Source organism: Acipenser ruthenus, chromosome 24 (assembly GCF_902713425.1).
Source record: "Acipenser ruthenus chromosome 24, fAciRut3.2 maternal haplotype, whole genome shotgun sequence".
NCBI lineage: Eukaryota > Metazoa > Chordata > Actinopteri > Acipenseriformes > Acipenseridae > Acipenser > Acipenser ruthenus.
In genome coordinates, this window is record NC_081212.1 from 7,232,139 (window position 1) to 7,243,645 (window position 11,507).

Sequence of the window (11,507 nt, forward strand, 5' to 3'; positions counted from 1 at the left end):
CAGTTCAAATCCCACCTCTGCCACTGACTCATTGTGTGACCCTGAGCAAGTCACTTACAACCGTAGTTGTAAGTGACTCTGCAGCTGATGCATAGTTCACACACCCTAGTCTCTGTAAGTTGCCTTGGAAAAAGGCGTCTGCTAAATAAACAAATAATTTTAGGGTTACAATATAATGGTCGTTCCTAAATGCAATAAACTTGAAATGCACTGAATGAGTTTATTCTTGGTTCAAGAGGTAAAGGATTAAAAGCTTTATTAATAAACATTATAAAATGATTACAAATATATTTTTGAACAACCAATCTCTGGATTCATGCCCCTTCTCTTAATTGAGTACACTAGACTGCCAACTGCTGGATATAGACTATAACAACAAGGACATTCAAAAAAAGAAAAACATGGCTATTGTCACTGGTAGGTTTAAAAGGCCCAAGGCTTTAACTCTTTCAGGCTTAAGTAACATTATAGAGAGACTACCCTGGGATAACTTAATACATAGTTTCAGTCTCCTAAGTTGAAATTGAAATGAAAATAGGCATACGTATATCAACAATTTCTGAAGCCCCTTATTGTCTTGTTGCTGCTCTTTCCTCTATGACTCGGATGAAGCCCATGTATCCAGGCACAGCACTGTGGGTCTGATCACAGGACTTTGTGTCCTCCTCCTAGTCTATTCCTTCCTGTGTTACAGCTAAAGAGCTCCCACCTGACACAAAGGAGTTTTTAATGTGCAGAATAAACGCAAATGTCTGAACAGCAAAACAAGCATGCACTTGAGAGAATGACGTAATGATACTAATGTAATAAAAAAAAAGATATATGAGAAATAATGAAGATGCCCCAACCCTTTCCTTGCTCATTAGCAAAGCTTGTTTATACAGTGGAGTCCTGAGTCATATGGCTACTCCAGTCTGTGTCCAGTTCAGTTTCAACAGGAGCGATCGGGTGTGGAGTATCTGAGAGGGGCCGGTCTGAGGGGCTGACAGTGTTAAGGAGAGAGAGGTGTGAGTGATTAGAAGTGATTGGATCTGCAGTGACTGTGATAGAGTGGTCAGTGTGAATAGAGGTATCAGGGAGAGAGCGGTGAGAGAGACTGGAGGAGTCTGGGAGGGAGTGGGCAGTAGGATTAGAGGTATCAGGGAGAGAGGGGTGAGAGAGACTGGGGGAATCTGGGAGGGAGTGGGCAGTAGGATTAGAGGTACCAGGGAGAGAGGGGTGAGAGAGACTGGTGGAATCTGGGAGGGAGTGGGCAGTAGGATTAGAGGTACCAGGGAGAGAGGGGTGAGAGAGACTGGGGGAGTCTGGGAGGGAGTGGGCAGTAGGATTAGAGGTATCAGGGAGAGAGGGGTGAGAGAGACTGGGGGAATCTGGGAGGGAGTGGGCAGTAGTATTAGAGGTATCAGGGAGAGAGGGGTGAGAGAGACTGGGGGAATCTGGGAGGGAGTGGGCAGTAGGATTAGAGGTATCAGGGAGAGAGGGGTGAGAGAGACTGGGGGAGTCTGGGAGGGAGTGGGCAGTAGTATTAGAGGTATCAGGGAGAGAGGGGTGAGAGAGACTGGGGGAATCTGGGAGGGAGTGGGCAGTAGTATTAGAGGTATCAGGGAGAGAGGGGTGAGAGAGACTGGGGGAATCTGGGAGGGAGTGGGCAGTAGGATTAGATGTATCAGGGAGAGAGGGGTGAGAGAGACTGGTGGAATCTGGGAGGGAGTGGGCAGTAGGATTAGAGGTACCAGGGAGAGAGGGGTGAGAGAGACTGGGGGAATCTGGGAGGGAGTGGGCAGTAGGATTAGAGGTATCAGGGAGAGAGGGGTGAGAGAGACTGGGGGAGTCTGGGAGGGAGTGGGCAGTAGTATTAGAGGTATCAGGGAGAGAGGGGTGAGAGAGACTGGGGGAATCTGGGAGGGAGTGGGCAGTAGGATTAGAGGTATCAGGGAGAGAAGGGTGAGAGAGACTGGGGGAGTCTGGGAGGGAGTGGGCAGTAGGATTAGAGGTATCAGGGAGAGAGGGGTGAGAGAGACTGGGGGAATCTGGGAGGGAGTGGGCAGTAGGATTAGAGGTACCAGGGAGAGAGGGGTGAGAGAGACTGGGGGAATCTGGGAGGGAGTGGGCAGTAGGATTAGAGGTATCAGGGAGAGAGGGGTGAGAGAGACTGGGGGAATCTGGGAGGGAGTGGGCAGTAGGATTAGAGGTATCAGGGAGAGAGGGGTGAGAGAGACTGGGGGAATCTGGGAGGGAGTGGTCAGTGTGAATAGAGTGTGCAGTAGAGTCTGTAGGTCCAGGTCTGTAGCCGCTCTCATAGTCCTCCTCTACAGGATCTGTGAACAAGTGAGGAGTCAGTTTATCTGCAGAACTGTCTGAGAACAAAGACAGGTAACAGAGCAGAAATCAGACAATCAGAAATCTCATTGTCTAGAACTCTGCACTGTCAGCCTCTCACGCACAATTCACCTACATTCCTTTTCATGCAAAAACAACATCCTTACAAATACCGACGCTGTGGCAGGGCAGAGGCTCTGCACATGCGAGTTTGTATTCAGTGTGTGCGTGTGTTTAGGGGTGTTATTGTCATAAAGCAAGTTTACAAAAAATCCCATCCCTGAAAAGAAGCTGGAACAGAGTTACTGACGGTCAATCAGGCCTGACCCCATGGTCTAAAGGAGCAGCTTGGAGACTCCTCCTGGGGGAGTTAGTTTAAGGAAGCAGCAGGGTGTGATTGCTGTCCCTGCACCCAGGCGGCTTTAGCTTCAGGGCTGCTTTATTTTTGAGGTTTTGTTTAACTGTTTTGTTTATTATATTTGTTAATAAAAAAGTGTGCAGAAAAAGCAGTGCGATCTTCTGACTCCTGCGTCTGCTATTCCCACTGCTAGCCAGCCCGGAGCACAACGCAACCCTCCCACAGATATATCTGTGTGGAATTAACTGCATGAAGTTATTTCAATCTGAGTAGCAGAGAGAGATCATACAGGACACAGGATTAATGACTGGCTGACAGAGGTATTGTTACATGCAGTGCACGAATCATCCATAACTATAATCAATAGAAAAACCAAAAGAAATACATTCAATGACAAATGTTTTTTGAAGACGTCTAAAAAGACAATTCAAATGGATTGTCAGGCAGTACTTCCAGTCGAAATGTTTTATCACTGAATTGATTTGGTTTGTAAAAGTGAATGAACCTTACCAGCAGTAAAGCCGACCTGCACAGAACTGCTCAGCATCACAACGCTGGTCCCGTCTGCTGTCACTTTGCACTTGTAGCTCCCAGCGTGCCTGAGCTGTGCTGCTTTCCATGTGAACACGTTCTTCGAAGTGGCCATCCCCAGCATCCAGCCCTCCTTCAGAAAGTAGTAGCGCAGCCCAGTGCCTGTCTTTCGAGTCATTAACTGAGCCAGGCACCTCAGAGTCAGAGACTTCCCCAGCACTGGGGTCCCTGGCACCAGCTCCAGAACAGGCTCACTGAACAGCTCTGTAGAACAGACATGCCTTGAGAAAGAGCTCTCCTTGAAGCACACAGCAACCACACAGCATCTCCCATGCTGTGCACCATGAAGCACTTTACTGTATGGAAAAAAAATTAGAAATCCCATGCCATTGACTAGAGAAATACAGCTGTAGTCAAAAGTTTACATACCCCAATGGAAATATATCATTTCTAGAAATTTCTCGAAAACAAATAATTATAGGAAAAATATTTTGTAGCAAGTTCTGCTTTTGTGGATGAGGAAAGAAAGCAATTTTTTTTTTGTGAAACTCAAAAAATCCGAATTCAAAAGTATTCATACCCTGATAAGGAAAATGAAATTAATAGCTAGTTGAGGCACCTTTAGCAATAATAACCTCTTTTAAACGATTAGGATATTTGTCAATGAGCTTTTGCCATGATTCTTTAGTGATTTTTGACCATTCTTCAACGCAAATTTGTTCCAGTTCATGCAGATTCCGAGGACTTCTCTTGTGCACAGCCTTCTTCAACTCATACCAAAGATTCTCATTCAGATTTAGATCAGGACTTTGACTAGGCCATTCCAGAACATTGATTCTATTCTTCTTTAACTATTCTGAAGTAGATTTTGATGTGTGCTTTGGATCGTTGTTGTGTTGGAACGTCCAGTTGTGTTTTAAACCAAGTTTTGTAGTTGAGGGTTTCAGATGATTGACTAGTATCTTTTGGTATGCTATGGAATCCATCTTACCATGTATTGGAACTAAATTTCCTATGCCATTAGAGGAAAAACAGCCCCATAGAAGGACATTACCACCTCCATGCTTGACAGTGGGTATGGTGTTCTTTTCTTTGTACTCCTCATCAGACTTGATGTAAAGACTATCAGCATGACCAAATAGCTCGGTTTTTGTTTCATCACTCCACAAAACCTTTGACCAGAACTCATATCCATCATTCAAATGCAGTTTTGCAAGCGATTGTCCTCGTGACGTTTTCCTAAGAGTGTCTTTTTCCTTGGCCTGCGACCATTGAGACCTTCAACATGCAATACTCGACCTATGGTTGAAATGGAAACTCCAGTCCCACTTGCAGCCAATTCACTTTGAATATCTTTGGCAGTCAATCTTGGATTGTTCTTAACCTTCCTCACAATTCTTCTACTTGTTCTTGGTGAAAGATCCTTCTTTCTTCCAGACCGAGGGAGCGTTGTGACAGGACCATGAGTCTTGCACTTCTTGATAATAGAAACAATAGTTGAAATTGAGATACTCAAATGCTTGGAAATCTTCTTATATCCTTCTCCAGCTTTATGACAATAAATCATTTTCTGCCTAAGGTCTTCAGATAGCTCTTTACTTTTTCCCATATTGACTTATTGGTAATGACAGCAATCATCCTATGCCTAACCCTTTTATACTCTCTAAGAATGTTCACCTACAATTCAGCATTTTCTAGACTTTTCTAGAATTAGGTTCTGCATTATCATATTGAAATATAGCACCTTGTAGACAATACTATCATAGCATTAAAAGGGTATGAATACTTTTTAATTGGAATTTCTGGAGTTTTGCAAAAAAAAATTGCTGAAATAAATATTCCTTGTAACTTTTTTTCCTCGTCCACAAAAGCTTACAAAATTCTTTGTTTTTGAGAAATTTCTACAAATGATATATTTCCATTTGGTTATGTAAACTTTTGACTACAACTGAATATATATATATAGCGCTGGAAAAAATTAAGAGACCACTGCAAAATTATCAGTTTCTCTGGTTTTACTATTTATAGGTATGTGTTTGGGTAAAATGAACATTTTTGTTTTATTCTATAAACTACTGACAACATTTCTCCCAAATTCCAAATAAAAATATTGTCATTTAGAGCATTTATCTGCAGAAAATGACAACTGGTCAAAATAACAAAAAAAGATGCAGTGTTGTCAGACCTCGAATAATGCAAAGAAAATAAGTTCATATTCATTTTTAAACAACACAATACTAATGTTTTAACTTAGGAAGAGTTCAGAAATCAATATTTGGTGGAATAACCCTGATTTTCAAGCATAGCTTTCATGCTCTCCACCAGTCTTTCACATTGATGTTGGGTGACTTTATGCCACTCCTGGTGCAAACATTCAAGCAGCTCAGCTTGGCTTGATTCATGCCAAAGCTGCCCGATTCCAGTCTTGCTGAAGCACCCCCAGATCATCACCGATCCTCCACCACATTTCACAGTGGGTGCGAGACACTGTGGCTTGTAGGCCTCTCCAGGTCTCCGTCTAACCATTAGACGACCAGGTGTTGGGCAAAGCTGAAAATTGGACTCATCTGGGGGTGCTTCAGCAAGGCTGGAATCGGACAGATTTGTCTTTGTGAAGGACGCATGAATCAAGCTAAGTACAAGGTTGTCCTGGAAGAAAACTTGCTTCCTTCTGCTCTGACAATGTTCCCCAACTCTGAGGATTGGTTTTTCCAGCAGGACAATGCTCCATGCCACACAGCCAGGTCAATCAAGGTGTGGATGGAGGACCACCAGATCAAGACCCTGTCATGGCCAGCCCAATCTCCAGACCTGAACCCCATTGAAAACCTCTGGAATGTGATCAAGAGGAAGATGGATGGTCACAAGCCATCAAACAAAGCCGAGCTGCTTGAATTTTTGCGCCAGGAGTGGCATAAAGTCACCCAACATCAATGTGAAAGACTGGTGGCGAGCATGCCAAGACGCATGAAAGCTGTGCTTGAAAATCAGGGTTATTCCACCAAATATTGATTTCTGAACTCTTCCTAAGTTAAAACATTAGTATTGTGTTGTTTAAAAATGAATATGAACTTATTTTCTTTGCATTATTCAAGGTCTGACAACACTGCATCTTTTTTGTTATTTTGACCAGTTGTCATTTTCTGCAAATAAATGCTCTAAATGACAATATTTTTATTTGGAATTTGGGAGAAATGTTGTCAGTAGTTTATAGAATAAAACAAAAATGTTCATTTTACCCAAACACATACCTTTAAATAGTAAAACCAGAGAAACTGATAATTTTGCAGTGGTCTCTTAATTTTTTCCAGAGCTGTATATATCCACTCCATCAGGAGCCAGTGGCTGCCTACCAGTGGCTTACTGCCGCTCTGACCTTGAGTGGGTGAAAATAGAAACAGTTAAACAGTATAACTAATCTTAAAGTGACGTCATTTCCATCTGAATCGAACAGAATCCATCTGACATAAACTATCTGATCCAAAGATATTTCAAATGGCTGTTTCAACTCAATATCAAGGTCTGCTATATATTTCAAAGTAATACTCAAATAATACTTCAACTGAAGAATTATAAACACACATTCTATATCAAAACTGCATCTCCCTGTTGCAGGCGAACAGATCTGAAACACTTTTAAAGGGGGCTGAGAGCAGGCGTTCGGTTGGCAGGTGCTTCAGTGTGAAACTGTTCTAGATTGCTGATAAAGAAGCAACTACAATCTAGAACTTTCTCATGAACATTATACACTGGTCATAAAATAGACTTTAAAAAAAACATTAAATAAAAGGAAAAACTAAATCCGAAGCCCAGACCTGTGACTGAGAGCGGGACCTCCAGGGAGCGGGCGGATTGCCATCTCCACTGCCTCCCCCAGGTGGCTCTGCACCAATAGCTGCCCTCGTCTCCCTCTGTGAGGCGGGCCATGGTCAGCACGGGGCTGGTCTGAGCGTCAATCACTTTGTCATCCTTGTAGAAGAGCACCTGAGAGAGGGAGGGGTTTCCCCGGACACGACATCGCAGGGTCACCCCCTCTCCCCGAGTGAGGGGCATCAGGGGAGCCTGCAGGATCACCAGCCCGGCTGCAACACAGACAATGACGATGCACTGTTAGCTCCATGAGGACTCCTGCAATGACGATGCACTGTTAACCATGAGGACTCCTGCAATGACGATGCACTGTTAGCACCATGAGGACTCCTGCAATGACGATGCACTGTTAACCATGAGGACTCCTGCAATGACGATGCTCTGTTAGCACCATGAGGACTCCTGCAATGGCGATGCACTGTTAGCACCATGAGGACTCCTGCAATGATGATGCACTGTTGAATCTTCCCTTGTCAGTGGACCCTGGTATGTTGTCACTGTTTTTTCTCTTAACACGGTCGGTTCTACTGTGCTTTGCCACACTTCCCTGCTTTTTTACTTAGTGCCTGCTTTCTTTAACCTTTTATCATGTTTTACTACATGTTGATATGCTGTATAAAACAAACAACAAATGTGATAAAGATGTTTTGGGGGGGGGGGCATTTTATGCTGTATGAGCATTAAATAACTTCACACAGTTAGCAGAACTTTTTGTTATTTGTTAAATAAAAACAACATAACAGAATCAAAATTGAGTCCCACAGTTCATTTTAAGTTGGAGCATTTCAATTATCAGATGTTCCTCTCCTCAGTCTAGTTTCACTTCCTGTGCAGCATGTATTAGAGCCCCACGTTGACCTGAGCCAGTCACTTTAACCCTGCAGCATTTCGGGGTGGGGGGGTCCTAATCCTTGCTGCACAGGAAGTATGGCGGCAGGATAAATGGACCGCACCCAGACTAAAAAATCTGTAATTGGTGTGTTAATAAAGAGTGGTTTTATTACCTCATTGAAGATTTGTATGAATTGACTTACTGGAAACCAGTATCTTGACAGGGTCACTGCACATTGCCCGGTGGGCTGGTGAGAAGCAACTTTCCACTCGACAGGTGTAGTCTCCGCTGTGGTAACGAGAAGCGTCTCTTATTGTGTAGTTGGCACCGTCCAGCCGGTCGGAGTACGTCTCACGCACAGGAATCCCGTCTCGGTACCAGCTGTACCGCCAGCCCCCAGCCTGCCTCGCAATCTCACACCTCAGAGTGACGCTCTCCCCCACGAATATCTCCGGCCAGCCAGCCTGCAGGGTCAGCACTGGCTGCGGTGCCAGCCCTGAAAGGGAAAGAAAAGGGGGTCTATACTGAGGAGCTTCAAACACCACTTTAGGGAAAAATTATTTTGTAAGCTAAAACCACTTTCAAGGAAAGTAGATGCACATTGCAAGGTTCCTTTGCCTCTCAGTGATATTTGCAATTGCTGTCATTGCAATGACTCAGATATTGTGTTTATTTCTTTGCATTTCTGATCAGTCTGTGTTAAGGTGACTATGAGTTTAGGAGCTGCTTTTCGGTTCTAGATCCCTGTCATAGAAATATGCAATGCAGGCTAGAATATCCCAAATGTCTATATTATTAAGCGCCAGCACCAAACCAGCTCTCAGCGACAATTTAACTCCATAGGGGAGAATACCTTTAAGTAAGGCTTGAAAACAGAAACTTCTTTACCCCAGCGTCGTACCAGATATCACGTTTTTAAAAAGTTTTCTATAACATGTGTTTCTTTCAAAACTGCACCTTTGAGACCTGCTGTTTATAATGAATGGAAGTGCATGACAGATGAGATTTTAACTACCCCACTATAAAGGGTTTAAGGATCATAATAGAGCTTCACTATACATCTGTAACTTACAAAAGTTTAAAAAAATCAAGACCTAAAGAGAATCAGGTCTAATTCCACGAGGTGTCTATCTGCTCTATTTGTGCCCTTGCAGTAATTATTTAAATTACATTTCGATTCAATGAAAGAAAAACAACAACACTGGTTAACTTAAAATGATATCATTTGCAACTTAAATTAAGAACCTATCAATGTACACACAATCATATATAATGACAAACTTTTTCACATCACCCAAACAGTGATGTTACATATCAGTTTTGCGGGTTGTACAATGACTGTGGCGGGTGTGCAGGTTTTAATGTCTATTTGCGGGTCTGGCCCACAAAATGCGGGTCACTTGGGTGGTCTGCAATATTAAATACAAATGCAGGATTCTGCAAACCTGCACCACACAGTGTACTGGGTGATGAACCATATTCTGACATTCCTCCAGAGAGTATTCTTTGAAATGACTGCATAGTACCTTCAAGAGCTCCAAACTGGGTCACTGCAGACATAACTGAAAAGAAAGAACAAACAGATAAGGGGAGGAACACACACACGCACGCACGCACACACACACAAACGCACACACACACACCCGCACGCACGCACGCACGCACACACACACATACACAAACGCACACACACACAAACGCACGCACAAACAAACACGCACGCACGCACACACACACAAACACACGCACGCACGCGCACACACACACACGCACGCACGCACGCACACACACACACACACCCGCACACACATACACACACACACACACCCGCACGCACGCACGCACGCACACACACACATACACAAACGCACACACACACAAACGCACGCACAAACAAACACGCACGCACGCACACACACACAAACACACGCACGCACGCGCACACACACACACGCACGCACGCACGCACACACACCCGCACGCACGCACGCACGCACACACACACAAACACACAAACGCACGCACGCACGCACACACACACACACACAAACACGCACGCAGGCACACACACACACAAGCAGGACATCTTCCTAACACTTGCAACGCGACTGAGCACTAGGTGAGAGATAGGGAAAATATCTCAAAGCAGAGCCCTCAGCATCATCTCCTCACCCTATCTGTGATACCTCTGTGAATATATGAAACTATTTAATTAGTTATTAAAGGGTTGTCAACTTGCAACATTTCTTGAAGTGCTGTCAGTGCTAAACATTATTCTTAAACAGTTATTTCAGATAGCTTATTCTATTACAGGACAAGTGTTTTGGTCTTTCTTTGTTTTAAGGTCCTGTTTTTTAATTTAAATAGCTTCTGCTATGAAAGTGGATGGCAGAGACACATTCTACTTGATATATAATCAATAACTCTTATACACATCTGTGCGATAATAATAATTCCACTCCGGTGTAGCGTATGTTTTGTATGCAAGGCTACAGTACTCCTGTGTAGTTTCGCTGTTTTGCTGCACCCGTTTAATGTGCACCACAATTTAAACAATTAGCTGCAAATAATGAAGGTAGTTTTATTTCCAGAAACTTGTGTTTTCCATAGATGACGCTCCATATTTATAATGCAAAACGGTACTTACAGATTACCAAGAAGAGTTCACGTCTCATTTTTTAACCGCACGGCAAACTTCTCTGTCTTCGATACAAACACCCGTTAAATCGCAGTGAGCTCGCTGCGCAACACGAGTGATACTAGGCTTTCTTTTATTGCCCACTGCACAGTTGGGTAGTGGTGGGTGATGAGCATTGTAGTTTCAGTTTCGATTATTGCAGCCAGATTTTGTTTTTCTGTTTGTTAACTCAACCGTCTAAACACACCTCAGTCCGTTCAGTACAGTTTCCGAGGCTGAATCCTGTACTGTTAATTCGCATTGGATCACATATACCATATGATCTTCAGTGGCGTTTTGTGAAAGGTTTCATGAAAACAGGATGATTGTACAGGGCAGGCACCGACAGTAGTTTTTGTTTCACTGATAACACAGAACAGATGTTTTCAATGGATCCATTTTGTAACAAACTTCTTAAATATAGAAACATGTGTTGCAAAGCTGTATGGTGCATGTTTTGAGGAACAGATACTGATCTAGCGGTTTGATTCTTTATTTTGAACTTTAAGGAACTAAAAACGACCGCGAGACATCAGACTTTCATTTCCTGACCAGGTGCCAGCACAAACCCCATGAGCGCTCATGCAGGCTTCACAAGAGCAGCCTTTTCATTTGGACGCAACAGAGGCAGGTTACATTGCAGTTACACGTGTAGTTACAAAGGGTCAATTTCCACCTCTGTGGCGTGGGGGTGGGGGGGTGCAAAACACATTATGGGAAGCAAAATATGTATTTTATCCCTTTGTTTGCCATAGTTTTGTCACCTACGTTATGACTGATGGAAGACATATAGGCTTTGATATGGTCTATCCCGTTTATGACGTCATGTAGTGTCCTTCAGTTCCATCGTATCAGTGGTATCAGAATGCAGGACTGTGTTAAATGTGTCATTCTGACTTCCTCCTTAGTGATCAAACACT

General features: G+C 43.5%; 1 protein-coding gene across 1 annotated transcript; it reads right to left on the reverse strand.

Annotated features, from left to right (window-relative positions):
• Positions 1–239: 239 nt before the first annotated feature.
• Positions 240–10,966, reverse strand: LOC117964307 (mucin-2-like). Its single transcript, XM_058998734.1, has 6 exons — positions 10,558–10,966; positions 9,437–9,472; positions 8,113–8,406; positions 7,024–7,290; positions 3,188–3,472; positions 240–2,318 (listed from the first exon to the last, which is right to left on the reverse strand). The coding sequence occupies exons 1-6, from the start codon at positions 10,583–10,585 to the stop codon at positions 877–879; spliced, it is 2,352 nt and encodes a 783-aa protein (XP_058854717.1). The 5' UTR covers positions 10,586–10,966; the 3' UTR covers positions 240–876.
• Between the last annotated feature and the right edge of the window lie 541 nt (positions 10,967–11,507).

Coding starts and splice junctions, on each gene's coding strand:
- LOC117964307 (XM_058998734.1), bottom strand. CDS start 10,585: ATGAGACGTGAACTCTTCTTGGTAATCT. Junction 7,291..8,112: donor TGTCAAGATACTGGTTTCCA/GTAAGTCAATTC, acceptor TCTGTGTTGCAG/CCGGGCTGGTGATCCTGCAG. Junction 2,319..3,187: donor GCAGGTCGGCTTTACTGCTG/GTAAGGTTCATT, acceptor ACTTGTTCACAG/ATCCTGTAGAGGAGGACTAT.